The 27136-nt window shown below is 45.2% G+C and overlaps 3 protein-coding genes across 5 annotated transcripts in view; 2 read left to right on the top strand and 1 right to left on the bottom strand.

The window, feature by feature from the left end:
- The window catches only part of U2a (small nuclear ribonucleoprotein polypeptide A'-like U2A), a 161219-nt gene that overhangs the window by 33194 nt on the left and 100889 nt on the right, over positions 1-27136 (top strand). The gene's annotated exons all lie outside the window — the stretch shown is intronic.
- LOC143425722 (eukaryotic translation initiation factor 5B-like) lies at positions 285-26835 on the bottom strand. Its single transcript, XM_076898724.1, has 18 exons — positions 26152-26835; positions 25783-26058; positions 22766-22805; positions 21654-21982; positions 21381-21573; positions 20927-21262; positions 20647-20847; positions 20093-20544; positions 19726-19943; positions 19443-19645; positions 19080-19345; positions 18930-19011; positions 18679-18860; positions 13312-13388; positions 13032-13239; positions 12869-12964; positions 2728-2889; positions 285-565 (listed from the first exon to the last, which is right to left on the bottom strand). The coding sequence occupies exons 1-18, from the start codon at positions 26695-26697 to the stop codon at positions 458-460; spliced, it is 3975 nt and encodes a 1324-aa protein (XP_076754839.1). The 5' UTR covers positions 26698-26835; the 3' UTR covers positions 285-457.
- Positions 23497-27136, top strand: part of Rpl27a (ribosomal protein L27A) — a 163081-nt gene continuing 159441 nt past the window's right edge. Inside the window, exons 1-6 of one of the 3 annotated variants that reach the window (XM_076897985.1) lie at positions 23497-23521; positions 23818-23881; positions 23985-24082; positions 24270-24419; positions 24510-24646; positions 25778-26098. In XM_076897985.1, coding sequence (XP_076754100.1) covers positions 23519-23521; positions 23818-23881; positions 23985-24082; positions 24270-24419; positions 24510-24638 — 444 coding nt within the window. In that variant the 5' untranslated portion in view covers positions 23497-23518 and the 3' untranslated portion in view covers positions 24639-24646; positions 25778-26098. Of the gene's footprint in view, positions 23522-23817; positions 23882-23984; positions 24083-24269; positions 24420-24509; positions 24665-24853; positions 24948-25777; positions 26099-27136 lie in introns of those variants that run through there. The other 2 variants (XM_076897983.1, XM_076897984.1) reach the window with 2 other exon arrangements.

Here is a 27136-nt window from a genome sequence, read left to right as displayed (position 1 = left end):
GGACAACGGTTACGTCGGAACTTTTGATTTCTCGTATTCCTTGGTAAATTCGATCGAGTCTGTACACGGTTTTAAAAAGTTTGAATAGCGGTGGTATTGGCGCGAGCAGAGCTACCAACCGGAGACGAATGAAAAAGACAAGGAAAAGAAGAATAAGAAAAAAAAAAAGTTCGATGAAAATGAGGCGCGCGAAAGGAAACCCGAGTGAAGGCGTTTCGAGGAATCACAGGATGAAGCAAGGCGTGCGCCGACTAATTGCGTAATATCAAAGACAACGACAGAAAGATCGAAAACTTCGGCATGTGTATATTACAAATCGTGGGAACGATCGTTCTCGATCGTAAACGGATCCAAGGTGGTTCGCATGCTCGTTGATCATCGCAGCCATCGCCTCGGTGTTTGCCAGCCGGTAGAGCCGTCGATCGATATTCAACGTTTCCGCCACGTCCGGCAAATCCTAGAGTATCTGGAAGAGCTTCTTCAGTTCGACCATTAACTGCCAGTCGGTCTTCACCAGATCGTCCCTGAAGTATTCCTTGCACGCGTTTATACTCTGTCTGCTTATCTGCAACAGAGACGGCGAACAGACGTTGCGAGTAGAAATTCAACTTTTCTTTCAATTTTTCATTTCTCTTACTGTTTTTTCCCTACCCCTCGCGTCTCTCCCTCTCCCTCTCTTTCTATAATCGCTTTAGTCTGAAAAGAGTTACGTCGAAAAAGAAGAGCAGCGTCAGCGGGACGTACGAGATAGAAACGGGATTTCTCGAGCGTGCACGGATAGAAATACGAAGAGCGAACAGGTGACAAGGAAATTGTCAATGTGCCAGCCTGCCGGTAGAAAGACCGTTTTAATCGTCCTTCTCGTCTAGGAATAATTTCCTTGAATTGGTTTTCGCGAGGACAGGCGCATGCTCGCGCACACGGTCCATTCACTAACGTAACGCTTTACAACTGTTTCCGCCCCCACTCCCGGCCGGAAGTCCCGTTTCATTCATGGATCGGTCACAATGGTGGTTTTACGCGGCTATTAAGGACGCCTGCCTCCCGCCACGCCCCTGCTACTTCTCCCTCTCATTCTCGCTCCCTCCCTCTCCAACCCGCACCCTAACCTTTCCTCGCTCCCTCTCTCCTATCTCTCTCTCCCGTCTGCGCGCGCGCGCGCCTCTACCAACGCACACCACCTAACTCTCCCTCCATATAGAATTCTTTGCCTCTCCTTGTCTCTCTCCCGTTGCCGTTTCGTGGCCTCGTCTTTCCACCACCCCTCTTAGCGAGTTCTTTATCGTTATCTGCGCAACGTTGCACGATCGGCAAAGGGTCCACCTTCGCGAAACCTTTGCCTCGACGATCGACGACGAGTTCCCGATCATTTCGATACGACGTACGCGTACCCCTTCAATTATTTCAACTATGCGTACACGCAGCCTACGTATTCGCACCTAATTACTCGGACTATTCGATTATTCGAGAACGCGGAACGTTCCTGGCGTCCCGTATCGGTGTGTCCACGATGTACGATTTTCTATTGTTGGGCGGTCTCGAAAAATTCGGAGAGATTAAGGAGAAAAAAAAGAAAAAGAGAGAAGAGAAGGGAAGCCGAGTATTCCTCGGTGTTGCTAGGGAACGCGCGAAATCGTCGCTCCGACGAATCATCGTGGGAACAAGGTGATTCCGGGGAATCGATTCTACGAAGCAAACGGTAACGACGACTTCCGCTCGCCTTGGGAGCACACAAAGATGCCAAAGCCAGAACGAGCTGTGCGCGCGTAAAGCGGATCCCTACGGATGTTTTAGTGCGCGTGCAGAACCGGAAAGCGCGCGGATAGAGCCGGAGGAAAGAAGAAGCGTCGACGTCGGTAGCGCGGTTTATTTCTACAAGAGCAGAATCATTGATACGATCAACCGAATCTGTTCTACGCCGATGAAAAAGCGCGCACGTCGAGCGCATTATTTTCGCTTCCATTAAAGTAGACGGCGGATCGATTCGTAGTCGATATCCAAAGCGGAAGACGGAAAAGAAAGAGGCGTGGCGGAGTGGGACGCAGGAAGAAAAAGGCATGGAAGTTCTACGAAGGCCGGAAGTCGACGGTGGACGCCTGATCGCTACCGGATGTGCATCTTCCTTTTTCGACTTAGTCTTGCATACTAATAAGGATCGTTTCCGTCTCGCTCGCTACTCGATTTTGATGAAATTGCGAAGCTACGCGGATCGATCGGCCACGGGGTGGGAAAAAAGAAAGCGCGGTCGGTTCTCTAGCGGAATTTCATCAACGGCCGGGACCACCTGTCGATCGAATTCCTCCGAAACAGCTGCTTCTCGAACCCCGCTTGGGACCTCGGACCACCGTTCACCCTCTAATCGTTCCTTCCTTCCTCGCGACCGCTGCATTTTCTACGGCTTCGATGTAATCGCGGTTCAATTATTTTCAGCTCGAGAGTAAAAACGCGCGTTACCATGGAATTACACTTTTATTCCTGGGATTGTTAATAACGCGGCCCGTCGAAATTATCCCGCGTTATTGGTACAAGTCCCAAAATGAAGACGACGCTACGCGAACGGAATTACGCGCGTAATCAGTGTTTATGGGAACGAAATCGCGCTATAAACGTTTATGGTGTATAGAAGACAACGTTGCCTGCATCTACTCGTGGATAATACTTTGTAAACGGTTCACCGAAGGATGTTTCATTTAATTTTATGGCCAAATTAAAAGTTCGACGGCTTACCTTGCTCACGACGAAATCTTTCTCGTCGAAGTGACGGCCGAACATTTTGGGCGCCTCCCCGGGTACCGGCTCGATTTTCACGCAGACCTCCTGACCTTTCCTCGCGGACTCCACTGGCTTGTGGTTGTATTCTATACTCGTCACCACGCCCAACTCCACGAACTGCAAAATTAGAACGAGACAAGCATTACAATACACACTCGTACACGCTCGTACACGCAGGGACTATTACCTATCTCTAACGTGCTTTAACTGACCCGATTCTATCCTCAATTTACTTTGCATACTTCTATGGACATTATATTTGCATAACCATTCGCGTTACTGATCACGGTTATAGTAAAATCGACCGGAGGAATCGATATTCACCGGTAAATGGTGCCGACCGGTTTCCGTAACCGAGAACCTCGATTACGTGTCCCGAAAGAGACGCAACGCGCTTACGGACGACGCAAATTCGTAGTTCGATCCGTAATGAAAATGCGCATCGACAGTGTCGAGAAGTGTCGAGTGTCGTAAGGATGAATTTTTGACTCCCTTCGATCGGTGCGCGCGCGTGTGTCTCCTTGCGTGGGTATAGCTCCGCCTATGCATTCCTTTCCGCGACCGGAAGTCGAGAGAAAACCGAGTACCCGAGCATTGCGCGTCGTCAGGGCCGACTCGGACGTAGGTAACGTTTTCGCCGTGAATACCGGCGAGGGATCGAGTAGGCAGACACACGGGCACGTAGGCTGTACGATCCTGTGGGCTGCCGTGCACGCGGTGATCTTCAAGTTTTTCCATCGATTTTCAACTATAGCCGGGGATGGCGAAAGCTCGCGCGGAAAGGAATCATTTGGAGCGAGCTGAGCGCGTGGGACGGCTCTCGAAGGATCGCGCGAAGAAGGTACGCCGGCGAGAAGGCGGGCCCCCTGAGTACGTCGAGGTGCGGCGTGTACTCGAATTTAAGAGCACCCTGTAGAACGGTGTATAGAGGCAAGAAAGCTCGAGCATGTCGTTTAGAATCGCGTTATTGCCGTAACACACCTGCAGCTGCGAGAGCGCCAAGTGGGCGATAAACCCGGACGCAACTTTGCTTGGAGACACGCATAGATTGCCGCTTATCCCTCGCAAAGAGTTACCTGTAATTATGGCTAATTAACCTACCTCCTTCGAGGAGTCGGTAATTTATTCAAACCTTCCACGATGAGATTGCGACACTCGCAACATTTATACGCATCTATACAGAAGAATGTTCTCTTATCGTCTGTCTTATTGTACAATAAACACTCGGCGAGATAACGCTGTTTCTTGTCGTATCGGAAAATAAGGAACGGGAAGGGAATAAGAACGCGCGGACAGCCTCTGCGTAACGAAAAAGATGGAACGAGAAATCGGTCGAGCAAGTAGTAGTACGGTCGGGTCAAAGGAAGCAGAAACACGGCATCGATCGATGGACAATGACCGGCCGCGTGTATTTCGAAACCCACGCCGAAAGAGCAATATGCCCACACGTAAACCACCGAGCTGGTTCTCTTAGTCCCCTTCGTTCCGTTCTCCGTCGCTCTCTCCTTCCCTTTTGTATCCCATATTATTCACGTTCCTCGATCCCTGGTTACTTTTATGGTGGTGCGCGATCATCCGATTTTCGACACTCGCCCCGTCCTACCGCACGCATTACCATATACACACGATTGCAGCCGCGCGCGTTCCCGAGAAAGTAAGCGCGCGTCGCTTATCCGTCGCTTTCCGTTCTCCTTTTCTTTTTTACACGCGCAGCCTTCGACTACGTTTTCGTTCGAGAGAGGCATGCACGGCTCGTCCGCTCTCGTTGAACGTCTTTCGGCGCTTTCGTTTTTTCGCGATCGCGCAAGAGTCGGCCGCGTTAATTCGCGCGACGCAACCGCGGCCGGGGCGAGCTCCGTTAGCAATGCCGCGGTGGAAGTAAAACTGGTTCCGGAATTTTTATTTCCGAGTACGAGCGGGAAAATTGCCGTGTCTCTCGTTAAAAGTAGAGGGACAGGATGATGTCTTCTTCGTCCCAGCGTGGGCACAACCGGGGATTCTTTTTCTTCGTAACCGTTCGAGCCGCGTGACACGTGGGAATAGAGCCATGGGAGGGAAAGAATTTTATTCGTAAGAATTGCGTTCCCTCGTGCTTCCCAGTTAATCTTCGAATGGCAAATATCTCACGCGGTACCCACTCGTATATACCTGTGCAGATTAACGAGCCAATACTTTCAAGCGAGCGTCGTGTCCGTTTCCCGGTTCTTTCCTCTTCTAGAGCGAAGATTCGCCGTTCTCTCACCGCGTTCGTTACCTTTGCGCCGATTGTGTATCGCGTGGCGACACGCTTGCTACCAGACGCCTGCTACCGGTAGCGAACCGCGCCACTGGTTACAAATACCGACGACGTTTTGTCGCCCGATCTATCCGGTGATTAGCGTCGTTCATGCCGCCCGGAACCGACCGCTTCGCTAAGTGGCAACTTTGAAATATCTACTTCGCGTACTAATTAGGCCTCTTACGACACTTAAATTATCGCGACACACGTGGAAACGAATTATTTCTGACTCCGTTTGAGCCTGGCTCCCTCTCTTCCTCTCTGAATTCCCTTTGTTTACGGCCGGTAAGAAACGCGGCGCGGACACCCGATTCTGAATGAGTCTAAGTATAGTAAACCGAGGGAAGCGAGGCCAACGTGACAGCCGATCTACTCCAAGAGCGTGTATCGCGACGCAGGCCAACTCTACGCGAGAGATGCGGAGAGGAGCGAGACCGTGAATCGTCCGAGAAGCGCGCACGCGGCCACCGAACGCGACGGTGGAAACGGCGGAAATTTATGTCGAGCTAACAGCGCGGACTTAACGGCAATTACCGTCGAGAGGCCGTGCATCGTCCTCGAACGGACGCGCGATTAACCTCGACGCTACCATCTCCGTCGATCGCGGACGGTAGCCGGCAGACAGGTTGTCCCTATCCGATCGAATCGATCGCGATTACCTCGGGGACGAAAAAAAAAGCACGAGGAGAGGAAAAAAGAACCGATTATCTACGGCGAGCCGTGTGAGATTCGTTAGCCAAACGAACACGCGCATCCTTTGCGAAGTCGATTGCATAATTGTTTCCGGTTCTTCTTTTCTTTCGCGCGTTCCTTTTTTCGTTTAATCACGTTGCCGGCTGGAATCGGTCGCGATATCTATGACGTACGCGATCTCGACCGATTACCATCAGACGCGGAAAGCGATCACTCACGAGCTCGCCGCTCTTGTCCGAGCGGTCGTTCTTCGGGCTGAATCACCCTTAAATCCGGAAATACGCGGGCTAATTTTACCGCGCGCGCGCGTTATATCCTCTCTGCCAAAACAAACGACGCAAACGCGAGGGCCACCTGTAATCACCGCGAATTTGCGACACGTGACTCGAGTCGATCGAAAATCGCTCGCAACGAATCTCTCTCGCATTCGTGTGAACGAGATCGCTCGGAAAGCAACGGGACGATCGACGTGATCGTTCGCGTAGCAATGCCGATTTCCACGTTTCCGCCGCTCGGTATGGTTTCCTGTGGTGGTTCGAAGAAACGTAGGAAAGGAAAAAAGAGAGACGGAGAACGAGGGAAAAGCGGGGCGGAACGAGACGGAAAAAGGGTCGGTGTTGGCATACTCGGGAGCAGACGCGGCGCAGCGAGTGAACGCGTTAGACGGGAACCGGAAGTCTATTTTCGTGAGCCGCACCGATTTAGAAAGCTTTATAGTTTGTACGAGCCTGAGCGGCTAACAGCCAACCGTCGTCGGCGTGGCTCGCTGGCTTTGAGTGCATGCACAAATTCAGATTCTTGACGTATCCCACGAGGTATTTCCAAACTTACGTGAAACACAACGATTCGCCTCGAGCTATTCTCTTTTCGCGCGCGCAAAAAAAAAAGAGAAAAAAGAATCAGCGATCACTCTACGATAAAATACGCCTCTAATTATGCCCAATTAAGGCACGTTGTAACTGAGAATCGCGTTACGATCGTTTTGTCGTCAGGTAGGCAGCCGTGTACGATCGATCCTCGTCGATGTTTCAATTAATGCGTAATCAGTCGTCCGCATCAATGGTACGCGATACACCTTTGATCTATCGGCCGCTTAATGAATCGAACAGATGCGTCGATGAATGAAATCCCCACTACCGGTACCCGGGATGGCGTCAATGGCGTTCGATGAATAACCGTTTCGAAAACCTTGGCGATTTCTTTGCATTTTAATTCGACGATCCATCAGCTCGATAGAAATCCTGTCCCACTTGACGGATCGATATTATATCGGAGCTTGGAAAAATAAATGAATCGATAAAACTCGAACAACTCCTTCCAAGTACGAGCAGATGTCTGAATCAGGTTCGCCAGTTGCACGTGCCAATATCGATTCGCCCGAGCAACAGTTTCCACGCCCCTTTTTGCTCTATAGCGAGCGATTCAGCGTTTCTCCGTTCCCTCGTACGGTTTATGAAGATCGATTCCCGGAAATAGACCGAAACAGGCCGTGCGTACGCGATGGACATTTAAACTCGACGCGACGTGGAGGAACCCGGATATTAAAAAACCGGAACGACGAGCACTCGTCTTCCGGTTGCGGGACGACATGGTTCGATCCGTTTCGTCGACGCGACGATAAACGTCGGCATTCGTCGTTGGCAAAATTAATCGCGAGCTCGAGTAAAATGATCTACTCGACATTGGAAACTCGACATCCGGTCAGTCGCGTATCTCGCTTGTTCTCTCTCTCTCTCTCTCCCCGTTCTTCACTTCCTTTCCTACGTCCTCTTTATCTCTCTTCCTCTCGCCTCTCTCTTTCTCGAGCTATTTCTCCTTTTTTCCCCGCGTTCTTTTTTTTCGCTACGATAGCAACGTTAACCAGCTGCCTACTTAGAGAAACAGGACGCGGAACGAGAGAGATAGACGGGCCAGCTGAGAGAACGCGAGAGAGAGGGAGGGAGGAGAGCGAGAAAGAGAGAGGGATAGAAGTAGAACGGAGGGGAAGAAGAGACGCGCACACAAACGCATCGACGCCACTTACTCACCAACCACATCCCGTCTTTTGGCCTTCCGGCTTGTCTGTAACTTTCGTGGAAACGCCTCTGGCTTCCTTCCGGTCGTTTATCACTCGGTAGACGCTCTAAACGTAGATACGCTGTCCCACGTATGCTCGTTTCACCCCCACCCGCGAGCACAGTGTCTCGTCACCCTTTCCTGTCCCCCCCTCAACCCTCCGACTGTCCTTTCCTCCTTTTCACTCCTTCTCATTCCTCCCTCTCTCTCTCTTGTTCAATTTTTTTCGTTCTCTCTTTGAGGGGGCGGCATCTCCTCCACTTATACGCCCTTCTTCTCCACATTTTGACCTTTTCTCTAATATTAGCCGGCGCGCTTCCTCTTTTCGCGCGCTCGCTCGCGTTCAAAAAGGTTCGCGCGTTCTCGCTCGGTCCCCCGAGCCGGTAGAGACACGGCGTCCTCCTATCGATCCATCGGCGGTGCTTCTATTCCTACCAGAGCCGCTGCCAGTCGACCGATCCGATGCGAAATTTTCGATTCGACGCAGCTCCGCGGCTTAAACCGGCACGATAACCATGGAACACGTTACGCGTTCCGTTCACGTGCTCGTTAATTAACTTCCCTCGCGGTCCCGCTTGGCCAATCCGATCCGACGTGTTAATTTTCTATCCGCGATCAGTAAATTCACAAATGTATTCCGGTGTATATACCTGCCGGCCGGACGAGGAAGAAAACGAGGGGGAAAACGAGCGAGCGAGCTGGAGGAGAAGAGGGGAGGGAAAGGAAGAGCGTTACGAGCGGTCTTCCGCCGGAAGGGGACTCGCATACCACGGAGTTTCTAGTTCCTGTCACTCCGGACGGGAATATAATTCGTGGCGGCTCGAAAATCTCCTTCGCGTTTCCTTCGTATAATTATCGTCGAACGTCGAACCGACGGCCGACGGGAAGTCGCGTTTAAATTCGTAACACCGTACAGCCAATTATGCGCTGCTCGTCACGGCATTAAAACGACACGTTGCGGTACGCGTTGCGTCGACCGCATCGATCGCTACGACATCGACTCGCGATCGAATTAACAAAATTATTGAAACGTTATCGCACCTGAGACGATCGTCGCACACCTTGAATTTAGTTTTCTCTTTGTTCCTAATAGAAACGATAGACGGATACTCTCGTTTTAATCCCTATTGTTCGGATAAGGGAGTAATCGCAATTAATCGCTCAAAGGTTGATCACGAACATCTGCTCCCCGATAGAAATAATACTCGGACCCGTTGTAGATAACGGCTTTTGATTCGAGACTGTGTACGTTGATAAGAAGCATGAACTGATAAAAAAAAGGAAAAAAATCGCACGCAAAATCGAAAGGAATCGTTGACGAAGCAATTTTTGTAGCGCTTCGACGGAGCTTCGCCGATACGAAAGATAGCGTGCTATTGAACCTGCGACGATAAAAAGGCCCTTCTCGATTCTAGAGGCTCCCTTTTACTTAAACGACCTCTTTTTCACTAGCTACTCGTCTCGTTCGAGTTTCCAGCTGTCGTGACACGACTTCGCGAGAGGGACCGAAGCATCCGCGACAGGGAGAGCGTGGTTTAAACGAGACACGATCGATCCGCTACTGCCAAGCTACGCGTATCGGTCTGTAGAGTCGCGTCAAAGGAAATTATTAATTCCATTCTATTTCAGATCCAAATAATTCTGAAATGAGCATTATTTCGCGCTGCTGATACACAGTGAACCACATACGACCATCGACAAACCGAACGAGAGTGGAGAATTGGAGAACAATATTGGTGGCGAGCGTAGGTTCGGGTCGTCGATCGGTAAGTGGGAAGAATATTGACAGACAGCCAGGAGAGAAGGAAGAATAGGGATAAGACGAAGAAAAGGAATGGCGGAACGGCAAGAAAACAGCAGGCTGAAAGAATCCGCCGGATTTCCGCTCGACGTTAAAAGCGCCTATCGAGGGCGTTGCGCAACGCGTGTGTACACCCGATAACGATGAACGCCCGTGGAACTGCCTCCGACGTCGTCTCCGCGGGTATTATCTTTGGGAGACCGATCGGATTTTCGTCGATGCCACGTTTCCCGCTCGTTAACGTGTCATTCTCGGCGACCGATTTTTTTTCGGCGGGAAATTCCTGTCGGTTTAACGAGCTTTTAATTGCCACGATTCGACTGCCGCAAAACAACCTGACGCCTAATGATTTCGTAATCGAATTCCTCGCGCGGAACGTTACAGAATGCGAGTAATTAGCGTCAATCAGGACAGCGAAATAGTTTTATCCGCACTTTCAGTTTTATGGGCGTATCCTCGGTAACTCCTCATTTGCAACGTTAAATCTTATAGTTGAACACTTGGCTGCAGAAAAAAGAAGGTCATCTGTACGTTTGGCTATATTTAGATCGCAACGTATACGCACGCGAGAGATTGGCTATGAAAAAATGAAGCATGATCGTTCCTCAATTTCTTCGTAGCCGTCGCATTGAACGATAGATACGATCGACGGAGACTTTACGCGACGAGGCGAAATTTGAAACAATAGCCGAGGGTTCAAGGGTCGAGGGAATAATTGTCGGTGACCGATGAGATTCAAATGCAGCGACGAAACGAGCGAAATTCGCGCGACGCTTGCGGAATCACGTAGAAGGCGTGTCGGGTTTTTCTGCGCGAGCTTCTCGTCTTCCGTTCACGGCACGACGCGAAATACAGATCCATTCGAGGTTGAACGCGGCGACTTCGGAACTGACCTAAGCCAACCAGCATTCGTGATATACGACATCCGGTCTGGATCATCGTTTGCCAATAAAAATGTGCCGCGACAACCGGAGAGATACCGAACGAAATCTGTTCGACAGAGTTCAGGCATTCGGTGTTATTCGTTCTGCCCTCTGTTGCATAACCGTGTATATCGATATCGAAATCGATTAAAACTCTGCCCTCTGTTCTCGGAGCGGGCGCGTATATCAGCCGATTGTCAATGTTTTCTGGACCGGCACCGAGTTCTCGTTACGACGATCGACCGCGCGACACAGTTTCGTTTCTAAATACGAGCGAGGAGCACCGTCCGGCTTAGTTAATTTTGAAAATTCCTAAAATGGTACGCGCGGAAGATCGTGCGATAAAAATAACGCGGTCGGGACCACTTTCTACCGGTGGAATTTGAGTAGAATTTAAGGAAAGACCGAAATGCAACGAAGAAGCAGGGTAGGGCCGAGAGAAGTGTTGTGTACGCGGGCTCGCGGAGGACGCGTGGGCCCGGGCAACGTGGTCGGAGCTGCTTTCTACGCGCGGGCGAGAAATGCTCGTTGCACACGCAGCCGGACACACCGTACAACGTGCTCGATACGAATTTTACGCGTCGCTATCACCCACATACACTTCGATATTATTGAATCGGATAATTTATCGGGCCATTTGCATTCGAAACGTAACCGCGTCGAACCGAAAGGGTCCGCGCGTCGAGCCTACTACTACGCTTCGTCGCCTGTCGCCTATTCGCCTCCTTTTATTCCCGTTTCTTCCTCTACTTTCCTCCTTCACCCCATATCGCCAGAGTGTATTTAAACGCCAGTGATTTACCGCTGTAAATCGTCCGGTAATATCGCATCGATGCTTGTCACGATCGAAGAGATATGGGGAAACGATGAAACTCGAATCGAACAATTTTCAACGGTTGTCAGTCGACTATATAAATTCCCACGTGTCGAATGCTCGTGCGAGAACAAACAGGTTTCTATCTCTGCCACGATGATCGATAATAGAAAAGGAACACGGGTTTATCGATCGTACACCATGCGTCCGATTTGATGTAGTATCGGTGAATCAAAGAAAATGAAAATAAAAAGGATGAGTAACGTCGTCGATTTGTCCGTCCGGAAGGGGTTAAAAGCAACGAGAAGAAGAGAATTGGCGTGACTGGGCGTCGCAATGGACCGGCGTCCAAGTTTGACGAAATAATTGAATGTTGTCGAGTCAATTGAATGTACGTTAAACGAGCGCCGGGAACACTTATGCTCAGATAAATCAAGCCCCTGTTCCCACGCACGAAAATCTGAAACGATCTTGCGCAAAGAACGCGACTATTCGGAGGCGAACCGTTTGCCTAGTAAATCATTTCGGTCGCCGCGCCGTCGCGTGGGCTGTATTTCACGAGGATATAGTTGGAATTTTTGTTTACGGGAATTTGCAGCCTGCTAATGGCATCGCGAACGCCCACGAATTCGAGGCTAGGCAACCTGTAGCGTTCGCGTGCTACCGCGTAAGGCGAGGCTGCAAAGAACGGCTACCCACCAGTTTACTCCTACGAGAAAGAGAGAAGGAACCCGACCGCGACGACGATGGGACCGGCTCGATAATATCCCCACGAATTTTCCAAACCCCGTCTCCCTCGAAGCCTCGTTCGGCTCCGTAAGTTAAAATCTTTCCATGTTCACTCGCGCCCGTTATCGAGGGGCTGTTGACAGTGGGTGGTCGAGCAAACTTGGCAGCCGCAGAGACGATCAATCGACAAAGTGTTTCGCGAGAGTGTCGCGACGAGAGGCTTCCAAGATTCGTCTCCAAGTTGAACAGAATATCAGCTTCCGTGTTGCCATCGGAACGATCGAATTTCCAAGAGAGCGAGGCGGAGATTCGATGGGTGGAAAAATCGCGAGGTGGACGCTAGGATCATACCTATGGGAAAGGGAAAGAAACTGGAGGAGATCAGGACGCGTTTCCCTCGCGAACGAGTTCACCTACGCGCGCGCGAACGCGAGGCGCTCTCAGTCGCTTGGCGCTCGACGACCGCCTTGGTGCCCCTTAAGGATTCGATTCGAATTCGCATGGGTAATCGTATTCAAACCCGTCGACGAGGGAAAAGAGCCGGCGCGGCTACCGTGACGGGACTCTAAATTAATTCTCGGCCGGACTTCTTTTTCGCAGTGCAATTATGCTCGCGCGACAGAACTTCCCTTCGATTTGTATGCCTCGCATGCCACGGCTGCGATACCACGCAGAACCATTTTTGATAAACACGTACACGCCGCGCTTAACGTCGACGAGGCCGTAAACGAGGTAAAGAAATCAGGCGGTATGGGGAGGAGAAGAGAGAAAAAAAAAAAGAAAAGCAGAATACGAGTACTCACGTCTTTGCTGGGCACGCAAACCGGTGTTCCTTCCTTCACGATCCCAGCCTCGACCATCACGCCCATTACGATAGGATCCCGAGAGTTGAAGATGTACTGAAACGGACGGAAGAATTTTAGAAATATCGAAACTTGGCCGATAGCTCTCGTGGTTGTTGTGTACCTGCGGTAGAACGCGAAGCTTGCACGGGAATACAGCGATATGTTTGTGCTCGTCGCGTTTACGTTGCTTCAGCTCTTCTCTGTACGCGGTGAACTTATCGAAGAGATGGTAGATGATGTCCGCCTGGAAGATCTTCACCCCGAGCGAGTCGGCCAATTCTTGGGCGTCTCTTTCGATCTTTACGTCAAACGCGAGGATCGTCGCGTATCTACAAACCAGAAACGAGGTTACGATCGACTCCAAAATCGTAATCTGTTTTAAACCGAGCGAATCTACTCACTGGCTGTCGTGTTCCAACATGATCGAGGCCTTCATTACATCCTTCTTAACAACCGGACCGATACGGATTCCAGCGTACTGAAAACACGAAAAGAAAAAGTCTGAAATGTCTTTTACATCTTTATTGATCGATTATTTGATCGATCGTTTAATTAACTCCCTGCGACAACTCGAACCCAGGTAGCTACGAGTTCGATCGACACGCGACCAAGGGAGACCCGTACTTGGAAGAAAAGCAAGATATTAAGGAAAAAGCATAAACCACTGTCACCGTAACATAAATACAGTGGAACGCTATGCATCCAAGAGTGTGTCCGTTTCGCCGCAAAAATAACTAGTGACGCATGCTGTCCGGATTCGGCTGCTCGGTGCGACGAGACACGACACGTAGAAATAAACGCGCCGATGCACCTACAAACAACCTATTCCGCGGAAACATCCGATTGTCGTGCACGTCCGAAACGATCCCATTGAATCCCATGCGACAGCTCGAGATCGATCGGCGAAGAGCAGCTCAAAAATCGGATTACAACCATCAACGCTCTCCCCTCTTTTAATCCCACCATAATAGATGGGTATATCTGGAAAACAGTCCGGAAGAGATTGCATCAACTGTATCATGTATTTTATCGTTTGAAACAATAACATTGTTATCGCTATTAATATTTCCAAATGCAACGTATATCGGATGTCGACGACAATCGTGCTATCAGCCAGGAATGAGATACTCCAAGATTCCTCTCCATTGACGCATTGATCAAGTGTTTAGCGGATTAAGTAACCGTGCAAGAATGGCTACGCGCGTGTACGAGCTATTCGACTAGATGCGCGAGTAATCGGCCGACAATCGTTCATCGAGAGTAGATAGGAGGACGACGGTGAGCAGGGACAGGCGGAGGTAACAGGACGAGTAGAAGATTACAAGTTGTCGGGGAATTTTTTAAGATAAGGCGGCTTTTTAAGACTTCCGCCGCGTCGTTGCATTCCGATATTAGGACGAGATATGGCTGGCTTTTTACGTGGACCATCCGTACCACGCTATGACGAGCGGGACCGTCGACACGAATATCCACTGACCATCCGTCAGTTGTTCCAGCTGTGTCATTCCTGACTTAATTGTTGTATAATCGTACGATACACATTGTGGACATATATGCAAGTTTACGTTTTTGTTCCATATACGCTTCGCTATGGAAATATTAGCTGGTGTCGTCGAGCAGTTGCGAATGATTCCTCGAGCTTGCCACGCAGTGGCGCAAACTTGATGAAACCCGTGACCTTTACGCGATGAATGAACCGGCTGCGATGAACGGAGGTGGGGAAAAAAAAAAAGAAAAACGCTGGCCAATTAGAAGGCACTATCGTTCGATAAATGAGCCTACTCACCGAAACATTGAGAGCTAGTCATGTTTCATTGATGAACAGTGAATTGTGATACCATCCGCTGGAATAAGGTAAAAGGATCGAGCTACGAGTGGGAGCGAATGAATGAAAGGAGAAGAGAGAGAGAGAGAGAGAGAGAGAGAGAGAAACGAAAAAGGTGTAGCGTGGGAGGTGGTCAATGAGAATGGGAGTCTCAGTGGACAATGCAATTAACGGCGCGTCAAATATCACTGTGTCCACTCGTATAAAAGGAAAAAATAGTCGAGAGATCTAAAAATAGGGGCCTAAAATAAAGTGATCGTTGGAATCTCTATTTAAAAGCAGTCATACGCTCAATCGAATTTCACGGTGTTACCACGGCGAAGGATATTGTACAGACATCGGGAAGAGATACGAGCGAACATTGAACTCGTAGGAATTCGCAAACCGATTTGGCAATAGGCTCGTTCGAGCGGAACAGATGCTATCGGAGGAGAGATGTGGAGAGAAAAGAAAAAAAAAAGAACAAAAGGCGGCGAATAAAAGGCAGAAGAAGGTGGGGAAAGGGGAAAGAGAAAGTGGAGGAAAAGAGACGGAGTCCACGCAGAAAAGACGGACGACAGATGTTGCCAACGAAAGAAATGCTGGTACAAACGAGAGGAAGTCGAGAAGAGAGAGAAACAGAGGGGTCTGAAAGAGAAAGAGGGACGCTTCCGGTATTAAAAACCGGCCGGCAGGGCACGGATCCTCTTCAGCCTCTCGTCATAACCGCGGAACGTTTCCCGAACAAGGAAACTCTAATTTATTAACCCTTTCGAACCAAGCTTTTTGTCCATCTCATTTTTATTCCCCTTCGCTCGCATAAATTTATAATACAAAAAACATGCGACCAGTGAATCGGATCTTAGAAATTAGGACACACGAGTCCCGTTCGCGTGGTGCTCTAAACGAACGAATCTTCTCAAAGTTTTCATCAATTTTTCTCACTCCTTCTACTGCAATTCTAAACCGGATGGGAGCAAGTTGACGAGCATCGACGGTGAAGTTCCACGAATACGAAGCATCGTGACAATCGGTCGTATTGCGAACTAACGAGCCGTGCGTTCGTCGAATCCAGAGCGACTCGTAAATTTTATTTCCGTTTCCTGTTCAGTCGACCTTCGACTACTTCCTCTGGATCGGACAGCATTCGAATGCGATGGGCGAGACAAAAAGGAAAAGATCGAATATCACCGAGACATCGTCGCGGTAACATAGCGGTGACAGAGGAACAACTAAACGCTATCGTTAATCAGTTTCCGTAAAGATTTCGAGATCGCCGGTCAGCGTCGTTTACTTCTTTCCTGATCGGAGACCGGTAATCTCCTCCGGCGGCTCCTCTCATCGTGAAAACGTACACCTATACATCGGTAGGACGCCGGCATACGGCCGACAGAGCGTGTACTCGCGTGTCCGCGTATCCGCTCCCATGTCCCGGTGTGTATAGCTGCTTATATATACCGCGGTTAAAAACAATGCGAGGAAACGAGCCATCTTTTCCTGCTGCAGAAGAGGAGCGGAGCTGCACCTACGACTTCGTCCGTCCGCTCGTCACGAGTTCGACCATGGAACGGAACCAACTGTGCGCATGCCGGCCAGGACAGGCGAAAAATTCAAACGTTCTACTTTTATCCAGCTAGCCAACCGTAGCGCAGTACAAGCTGCCATAAGAATTTTCTTAATCCCCTCTGTGATTCTCTTATTTTTCTGGAAGATTCGTTTCGTTCCAGGAGTAAAACGTTAATTTGTACGTGCCTGCGTTACAAACGCGAGCGGGTAATTGTTAATCGATGCGCGTGGCCTCGGCGTGTTCCAAGAAAAATAGCGCGTGTCCCGGTTAAACTATTTATTCCGATCCTGTTCGTCTAAACAGGACGAGGACAGGAAGACACTCGGCGAGAATCTTCAATTCGCCGACGCCATCATAATCGGGCGGATATGCGTACGTATATGCGAGTACGCGTTCGAAGCTGAAGCGAGGCAAACTCGCTTGGTAAATATTAAGCGTTCGGTTTCGCGATGCCACCCGCTTATTCGCGAGATCGAGCAGAGTTATACTTTTGGTCCCTCGACCTCTTCGGCCGAGATTACCTGGTGTGTCCGGCTTTTAGCCAGGATAGTTACTTTCCGAAACGGATCACGATTAAGTAGCTACGGGCGAACGAGACCGCGATTCAAACGCGTATTCCGTTCCCATCGGACGTGATCGAAATATCGAGGTTCGGGAGGCGTCCGTCCTCCCACGTGCCAGCGGAAAGCCAATTTTCGAGTGAACCGAGCGAAAGAGTGGTTCCCTCGGCGATGCGCGACATTCGAGTCTCATCTCTGGCGCAACACGCACGCCTTACAGACCTCTCGACACAGGGTTACGATTCCTACGAGCCGTACACGTCCGCCCGTTCGTCGATCCGTCCACCCACGGTGCTTTTGCTCCGAGTGTGGGCAGTTTCCTGTACGTTTGTCACGTATTCCTTTTTCCAGCCCACACGCGTCCGTTTCTCTCTGTGTTGGGAGAAGAGAGGCCTTCTCGGAGAATCTCTATATACCGCCAGTAAGTTTAGCCCGCCAACCCCACGATTTCTCTCCGTCTCGTCAAAAGAAGGAGACCCGTGCAACGAAACAGTCTGAGTCTCTCCCCCTCTCTCTCTCTCTCTCTCTCTCTCTCCCCCTCCCTCTGTGTTCCCGGCCAGTATCTACTCCCTCCTGCGTGCCATATGTAAAAGCATACCCGCATTGCCCGTGGAATGACGGGCCCGTACTTACGGCTGGCTGCGTGCGTGTGTCGCGTATGCCTGCGATAAAACGTGACGTCACGGCCCACGTGATCGTACGATACGGTGGGGGCAGCCCATTCATAATCCGAGGAAGGACAGGCTTAAGGCCGTTTCGGACGTTACCTCGAATCGAACCGTCCTGGCTACGTTCTTTTTTTTTTTCTTTTTCTTTTATCATGCAAGCGTTAATGCACCGCTGGCTTACACAGCGAACTCACCGTTCGAACGCAGGGAACAATGTCGAACCAATGATACTGTATAAACCGCATCAGCTGCCAAGTAATTTTATTAGCGTTGCTAGAACCAGGAAACTTTTACTACCTCTCTCTCTCTTTAACGTGATGCAGATCATGCAACATAATTTCATTCTAAAAGGAAAACTATACGCGAGCGGCTTTGTATCGCGACACGCGAGACGCGTGAAAATCCAGGCAAATTCGAACGTGCATTTCTTTTCGGTGTCGGTATCAATTTCAGTCTCTTCAAACTGACTGCTTGGTAGACTGATATTGATACGAAAAAGTCGAATATAGAACGTTGAGATTCGTCTCGACAGATCCATCTTACGTTTCACGTGCCTATACAGCGCGAAACAAATTTCAACGTTTACCGCGCCCTGATACTCTCAATTGATATGCTAAGGGAAGGTCTGCATGGCGAAAAATCGCGAAACATGCAAGACACCCTGTGCAAGTCTACAAGGCGTGCCCACGGATGCACAACACGGCTAATAGCACGATGGATCACAACTACAAGCACCGTATGCGACCAATGAGTCGTATCCTGCTAAACTGTTAAGAAGGAAGTGGTTCGTTGCTGCTGTTCTCTCTCTTTCTCTTTCCCTTCCCATCGCCCCTCCCTCCTCTCCTTCCCCTCTACCTGCGCATCCTTTTCCTTCCCATTCGTTTGCTTTCAGCCACTCTGCCTGCTTTACCACCTATCACTTCGCTGTTGTTGCATTGTTTGCTTTCGTGCTTACGCTTTAGTTTACTTGCCGTTTGTTTGATTCTACCATTTAATGCAACGATTCGACACAAAACTTGTTCAAGGGAAGAGGAAATGTGTAATTTCCGGAGAAAATTGGTTTACTTGTTTTCAATAGGAATGACCACTCCCTCATGATCGAAAAGAAATCTTTAAATACTATTAAGGAACGTTATATCGGCAACGGGTGTAACGTAAATGAAACTCACCGGTATCTTGCTGCTTTTAAGGAAGTCCAACAGAGCCTCGAGAGCACCCAAAGTTGAGGCTTGCACGTAAACTCCACGTTCGGCGAGCCGAATATTTCCGAGCGCACTGGTTAACTCTTTCGCGATTTCCTCTTTCAGTACATCCACTTCATCGGGTTTCTGAGCCACTTGGAGGTTTAATCCTATTTGTGAAGCATTACACGGTTTATTTCCTTGCAACATTAATATTGTCGGTTCGATAAGTTTCTTACCTGCGATTGCTTTCTCTAAATCTTTTGCAGCAATTTTAACACCCTGCGCGGCTTTCACCTCGCGGTGTTCAATATACGCGTTCTGTGAGATAAGAATTAGTAAAACAAATGAAATTTATTAAGAGCAATCAATGAATTTTGAATGCTTACTTTAACTCTCAATTCCTTCAACGGTTGTGGCATAAGAAGCGAACGTATCTGAGTCACTATAGGACCGTCGGTACCTGCTACTATCATTAAATCGCCTTCTCTTAACAATCCATTGACTAGAATACAATCTATTGTAGTTCCAAGGCCTGGCAATGCTTTTACTTCCAAAACAGTCGCTTGAAGCTCTTCGCTGTACATGAGTCTCTTAGCCAGGGGACCTTGGCAAGCATCCACTATTAACGATAACAAATTACCCATACCTTCGCCTGTACGAACAAAAAGAGAATATTTAGTTTATACTGAAGCAGTTTCAAGTTTCCCAAACAGACTAATACGATGAATAATACGGTAAACTGTTAGTACCTGTAATAGCACTGGTGGGTACAAGGGAAACGTAACTTCTAGGATCTGGATTTTCGTAAAATAACGCAGCATTTAAGCCTTGCTCGGCAAATTGCACGATAACATCTTTTGAACGTTTTTCAAATTCTCGTTGTGTATTAACAGCTTGACTCTTCACAATGTCTTGAATATCCTTTCGATTCATAGTTTGCCAATCGTATAATCTACGAAAATCATTACCATTATTACAATCTCAAGCGTTTTATTTATGAAATCGCATAGTGATTGGTCATTAACACTGTACCTGTCGATTTTATTTAAAGCTACGATGAAAGGACATTTCTTCGTCTTTAGTAAATTAATACTTTCGATAGTTTGCGGTTCCAAACCATGCATAATGTCTACTACTAATATCGCTATATCACATAGAGAAGATCCTCGGTTTCTTAAGTTACTAAAAGATTCGTGTCCGGGGGTGTCTATTATCAAAAGTCCAGGTATTTTGAATATTTTATCTGCATACTAAAAAAAAAAAAGATATTTTTTGCGTGGTATTTTTTTTTATATACAATATGAAATAGAAAAAATTAAAGGCTTTTTTGAAGGTATTTAACCGATAGAAATAGACGACTTTTATACCGAGCCCTTCAATTTAAAAAAGACCAACTTACTCCTTTCACATGTCTTGTCGATTCTTTAATGGCATCAATTGGTACATTTGTTGCACCAATTTGTTGAGTTATACCACCAGCTTCACCATCTTGTACATTCGTTCTTCTTAATTTATCCAGAATTTTCGTTTTTCCAGTATCGACATGACCCAAAACGCACACCACGGCAGCTCTAAGATTATCTAATGATTTTTTCTTTTCAGCTTCTATCCTTCGAAGTTGTATTCGTTCCCTGGCCCGTTCCTTCTTTTTCGCCGCATCTGGCACTTTATCTTCTAATCCACTATCCTCTTCGCTTTCATCTGTCTCCGATTCGCTACCACTCTCGCTCTCCGATTCGCTTTCCGATGATTCCTTCCTATTGTCTTCTATTTGTGATTGCTTTTCTTTTTCAAGCGATATAATTGTTTGTTTAATCTTCTCAGGAGTTTTTGGCACATCATCTGATTTATCTGTCGAATTGTTTTCTATTAAGACTGACTTTGTTGAACATATTTGTAAACGTATTAATGCAAAATAAATGCAGATTTCTATAAATACAGTTATAATAATACCTTCATCTTGTTCGTCATCGCTAGATTCAGCATCCCATGAATCTTTTACATCATCTTTCTTCTCTTCCAACTCCTTTGGTTGTTCATCTACAATTTCTACTTCAACACCATCTGCCTCTGACACACTTTCTTCTAGTTTTTCATCATCCTTTTCATCGATGCTCGTTTGCTGTTTTACTTTGTTCGATCTTACACGAGTACCTGAAACGGTTACGGTTTTACAAGCTTGATTTCACTTTGATTGGACTATTAATTTTTCACAATACAGTATTACAATTACCCGGTCTGGTAGGCTTTTTCTCTCCCACACCTGGTAAATCTAGACCCTGAGCTTTAAGCGCATTGATCATAGCTTGTGCTCTTGCTCTATCCTGCTTCTGTTTGGTAGTCAGAAGCTTTCCTTCCGCTTTCAATCTTTCTTTCCTCTGTTTTTCCTTAAGTTTCTTTCTTTCCTTGCGTTCTTGTTCAAGCCTCAGTTGCTCCAATCGAGCTTGTTCACGCAATTCTTCTTGACGTATCCTCTCTTCTTCCTCCTTTTTCAATCTTTCCTCTTCTTCTTTCAGTTTCTTTAAGGCCTCTTGCATTGCAGCAATAGTCTTCTTTCCAGGACCTTTGCCTATTTCACATATCTAATTATACTAAATGTAGATACAAATTAATGTTATATCCTAACAATTATAACTCGTGGTAATTTACTATGTAAAAGAAGAAAGAAAAAATAAGCTGCTTATTACCTTTTTCTTTTGCATCTTCCTTTCCAGGTTTCTTCTTTCTCTTTTTCCCTTCTTCGCCATCAACAGCCACAGAAGTATCTGCTTCATTGATTTCTTTCATTTCTGTTGTTTTTATTTCTGGTTCTTTCTTAGCTTGCTTTTCTGATATAGCAACAGGTTTACCCTCCTCGTTTTCTTCCTTTTTAGCTGTTTCCTATTAAAATCATGTTAGATGTACAATAATTTTCTAAGATATTGTACAAGATAGCGAAAATAAATGTTTAAATTACATACTGCTTTTTTCTGGGCAAGCTTCTTTTGCTTTTCCCTTTCTTTCTTCTCTTTTTTCTTCTGCGCGGCAGTTTTTACAGTACTAAACTCCATGTCGTCATCGATATCATTTGCTTCAAGGAGCGCAGTAGTCTTCAACTCTTCTTTAATATTGATAATATCACCTTTCTCTTTTTTCTTATCTTTCTTCCCTTTCTTTTTCTTATCCTCATCCTCAGGCTTCTGTTCAACTGGCTCATCTTTAGTTTCTTTCTTTTGTCCAGAATATTCCAACTCCAATTCAGCCAAAACTTTCTCGATATCATCATCGCTATCGTTTCGCTTTCTTCTGCCTAATAATAAATACGAATTGTAAAAAATAACATTGCAGTGATATATTTGTATTAGACAGAATACACTTGTACGTTTTTAATTAAATAACTAAAATTATAAATCAACATCTGTTATATAAGTTGAATATTGTAATTGCGTAGACATGACAAATTCTTAACGGAAACAGGAAAATCTCTAAATCGAAGTAAAATGCTCGGTCATACTAAATTTAGTATATGTCGCTTATGCAAATTTCATAATCACCCCCTCGCATTCAAGATACTTGCAACTTTCACTATCATATTGTACAACTGGCAAACTTTCACTTCCTACAAGATTTAACAATCAATACATTTCTCGAGAGTTCGATTAGCAGGAATACTCGACGTTATAAAGTATCACCGTTTACAATGTATTTATATTTAAAAAAAGAGATAGAATCGTGTTATCTAACATCACCTTCGAATTATGAAATATGCATCACACGTATCAAAGTATCACGATCGTTTTCATAAATTCAGATGAAACTTGGAGTTCGTAGCGAGCGTAGAAGGAAAGCAACAAATAAAGCTTCGATCCATCAAATCGTAAGAACGATGATGAAATTGCAAATGCATTATTACACGTTCCGTATGTAGCACAAAAGCGGTTAAGTTGAGGTTAAGCGAAAGCAGACGACATTTTTCACACGAGAGGAAAATATTAAAAACTTCTTTAAAACGTAAACGAATGCACGTTATTAAAGGATTATGATTTTGTTCTCAGTTGATGCACAGCCACTGATCATATCACTATTTTCTCACCTTTTTTGCCTTTCTTCGGTTGAGATTCCTGCATCTTGATCTACTTTCAAGATTTTTCTTATATACGGTCAGTTTTTCAACAGTTTTATTCACGGTTTCACTAGTAAAATTCTTTTTCGAATAGGTTAGATTTCACTTTCAATTCGAGTAACTTCGAAACGATTAGAAAACAAATCATACGGAATCTGCAAACTCCGATCTGTCCTTTTAACCCGGTCTGTACAACTATGTGCACAACTGAATCATGTATCGTTACAATTTTCTAAGATACACATCATATGAAAGGTAAAGTCAATCTCTTATGTGCGACAGATAGCCTGTCTACGTGCAGAAAAATTATTATCGATAAATGGAAAATATTTAATTAATATCATTATTTCAACATTTATTCCATGAAATATATAATATTTATAATTATATCACCAATTCACTTAAATATAAAGTAACATAACAAATATAAAATTTAGTTCACATGAAAGTCCTACAGTTATTGAAATTACTTACACACTTGTATCGTCCCTTCCGTTTACCAATAAGTTACATTTTTAAGTAACTATTTCTTTTATCACATTTCTGCTCAATTATTGAATCGAATAAAAAAGAAAACCTGTAAAGGAAACGATATTAATTTGGTTTTCATTATTTTTCTTAGCAGACAATTTGTAATTAAACAGCAAGCCGTGATGCACACGCCATCTACGTTAAGGCTGACAGCTTCCGTAAAGAGTCTTCCTTCTTTACGTCGCGACCAAGATGGTGAGTAAGTGTTTCCGCGGTTACATTCTTGTAATCTGGGATTGTTCCACGCATCCGTAAATAAATAAGATGTTAACAGTTATTATTTCATTAAAAACTAAGTAATTATCTCCGTAAAATGATTATTTTCTTATTTGTACTAAACTATCGTGTACGGGTTACGGTTATTTTTAGTAATGTGTTTTCACGTTAGAATTGTAACATAACCTTTGCGGCAAAGCACGAGAGCTCTTAACAATTGTATGAATAATTGTTTTAATACTTAGAACAATTTATTTTCTGTTTCCGATTGATAGTCCACGCATAAAAAGAAGACCAGAAAGCTACGTGGTCACGTGAGCCACGGTCATGGGCGCATAGGTATGATCTTGTACGAAACCGAATTGAAATATTGTAAACAGAAACAATTAAAGGATATGCAGCGTTTGACTAATTAATAAATTAATATTTTGTTACACCTTAGGTAAACACAGGAAACATCCTGGAGGACGTGGTAATGCTGGTGGTCTGCAACACCATCGTATCAACTTTGACAAATACCATCCTGGTTACTTCGGAAAGGTACGAATACACGTATTTTATTTGAGTTTTGTATAAAGATAGAATTGTGTATTAAGTGATGATGATTTCATTATTCACTGGCGAACTGAATCATCTTGAATGCACATTGTGTCCTGACTGGTGATATAATTACCAAACGTATATTAATTATAAGAGACTATACTTCAATTTTGATTTTAATTTACAGCTTGGTATGCGAAATTTCCACGTAAGACGCAATACAAAATGGTGTCCTACCTTAAATTTGGATAAGTTATGGACGTTGGTCTCTGAACAAACCAGGCTTAAATACAAAGATTCAGAAAGCAAAGTCCCAGTAATCGATCTTGTTAAAGCGGTAAGTTTAGAAACAATCTGTGTGCACATATAAACACTTGACATTATTACTCTGTTATGCTTACATTTTTCCGTTAAATTGATTTTTTAGGGATATTACAAACTTCTAGGAAAAGGTCGATTACCCAAGCAACCAGTTATTGTTAAAGCAAAATTTTTCAGTAAACTGGCTGAAGACAAAATTAAGGCTGTTGGAGGAGTTTGTGTCCTCTCTGCTTAAGTATGCAGGTACGTATCTCCATATATCTCTGAATATCGATATTATTTAAATAATGGAAAAAATCTTTTCTGATGATATCGCGAACGGGCGAACTGAAGAGTGCGTACAACACTTAATAACCATGTCGATTGTTCTATCTGAGAATATTAGTCTAATTTGATAATGTCTTAAACTTTGTTTGCTTATGTACTGAGTATCTTCTTTTTTTGCTTTAGGGGCTACAGTCTTGATGAAGGGCCGGATACCTCCTGTACATTCTAATACGTTTATATTCTTAATAAAATTTAAATCACAAAAAAACAGAGATAATCTGCGACAATATTTTATTTTATTTTTTTTAATTGTACATATACTATACAGGGTGATCACTACTCGTGTCATAAAATTTTACATTGAAAAATTTGTAAATTACGAAAACGTTTCCGCTTCTCTTTCTTTTTCTTTGCTGCTTTCTCTTTCTCTCATCTTAATTACAGAATGTTGAGAGTACTGCTGATTAAATAAAGAAATTTCTTAATATTCACTAAATAGAAAGAGTCAGATAAGTTATATTTCTCGCTTTAGAGGTAAGAGAAAAAGATATATAAGAAAGCTATAAGAAGGAATGAGACAGATGATACCGACTCTACTCTGGAGCCCCTGGCGCCATCTCTGTGAAAAGTGCTCAAACTGGTCGCACAGCGTTATCGACAGCGAAGTAAACTACTGAAGCACTAGCGCCATCTATCGGAAAATCACTGAAACTAGTTTAGGATATTAGTTTCATTACTTCTCGCAGAGATGGCGCTAGTGTTTCAGTAGTTTACTTCGCTGTCGATAACGCTGTGCGACCAGTTTGAGCACTTTTCACAGAGATGACGCCAGGAGTTCCAGAGTAGGGTCGGTATCATCTGTCTCACTCTTTCTTATAGCTTTCTTATATATCTTTCTCTCTCTTACCTCTAAAGCGGGAGATATAATTTATTTTACTCTTTCTATTCAATGAAAATTAAGGAACATTATTTTAAACACGAAAAAATATACGTATAAGTTGAGTAGACAATAAATTTCCATAGTTTTATGTACAAGATTCATTTTTATTAATTTAAAAAAAATGTTAGCATCGTACAGGTTTTTTTTTTACTGTACATAAATTATAAAATTATGCTATATGTGGAGGTGGCGGAGGTATTTGCATGCCTGTGGCCAAAAGTGCTGGTGGTGGTGGTACTGGATTAAACATAGGTGGTCTTGGTGGTGGTGGAACCGGTACCATGGGTGGTCCTAAACCTGGTCGTATCAAAGGAACCGGAGGTGGTGGTACTTTGCCAACTGAAGGTTTTTCATTTTTGAATGCAAACTGTAAGAAGAACTGCTTTGTATCTTTATTCCAATGAGTCCAAAATTTTCCTTCTGCCTTTTCAACTTCTCTACTGGGAACCTAAAATGTCATTAAAGTATAAACTATGAATAAATTAAATTGCTTTCGTGCAGTTTATGTATATACATACATATCAATTTAAAATTAACACACCTTAAAGGCTATAGTTTCATAGGGCTCTGCAGCAAACAATAAATACTGCCATTTACGATCTGGTGGTTCGACTCGTTGTTCATAAGCAGACATAAATCTATGCCTTGGAATAACATTATCTGCAACTTCTGGATAATCAACTTGAAATAATAAACTTTGCTGGCCAGACTCTGGATCTCGTTGCTTGGTCACTCTGTAGCCCGGTCTTCCAATTTTGACAAACTTTTTCGGTTCTACTCTGGGCTTCTCAGGTGCAAGCGTTTGAGGTGCTTCCTTCGCTTCCTTAGCAGCTCTTCTAGCTAAGTTAGCTTGATGCTTTTTACCCTGTGTATGGGCCAAGTAACTGCCTTCATTATTATGAAGAGTCAAGCATAATTTACATTCATAAGAGCCTAAATGGTTTTTCATAAAATAGGGATCCTTGTTCAAGTCAATAGTTTCCAACGCAAGTTGTCGTAAACGTTCTCTTCTGTCTCGATTACTTTCTGACCAAGAGGCAACGCCTCCGCCACCGGTCTTGCCTCCTGGACGATTTTGGAAATCCATTTCTTATTTAGTTTATCAGTTTTTACACTTATCTTTACACAGAAAATATACAGATAATGTTTTCTTCACGCAGTATAAACATCACAGAATAAACAAAACTATCTGGTACAGGTTAGCTTTCACCGAGCTACTTGATGTAATGCGATGCATCGAAGCAGCCATTATATCAGTGCAGGCAATATAAAGGATACATCAAAATTGACAACGTTTTACGAATTTTACAAATACATGCAGAAGGAAAATAATTTGAACTTTTGAAAGCTTTTTTGCACTTTAACAAAAAGGACTTTTATTTTTTTTTCAATGGTGTGTCATTATGATAATAACACAACGTAAATGTATTTTCTTCTTGTATCAAAAACAAATGTTACAATTTAAATTCCAACGCGAAACGGTAACTACAATTTATGGCACATTTCAATATATGTAGTAATACTTA

Source organism: Xylocopa sonorina, chromosome 7, assembly GCF_050948175.1.
Source record: "Xylocopa sonorina isolate GNS202 chromosome 7, iyXylSono1_principal, whole genome shotgun sequence".
NCBI lineage: Eukaryota > Metazoa > Arthropoda > Insecta > Hymenoptera > Apidae > Xylocopa > Xylocopa sonorina.
Note: the sequence above shows the minus strand (reverse complement) of the source record. Positions and strands in the feature narration are given on the sequence as shown.

Bases quoted from the DNA above. Each gene is read 5' to 3' on its own strand.
- LOC143425722 (XM_076898724.1), bottom strand. From the start codon at position 26,697: ATGGATTTCCAAAATCGTCCAGGAGGCAAGACCGGTGGCGGAGGCGTT. The intron at 13,240-13,311 runs GTGAGTAGATTC...TCTGGTTTGTAG, and splicing joins ATGTTGGAACACGACAGCCA to ATACGCGACGATCCTCGCGT. The intron at 566-2,727 runs GTAAGCCGTCGA...TCTCTGTTGCAG, and splicing joins AAGATTTCGTCGTGAGCAAG to ATAAGCAGACAGAGTATAAA.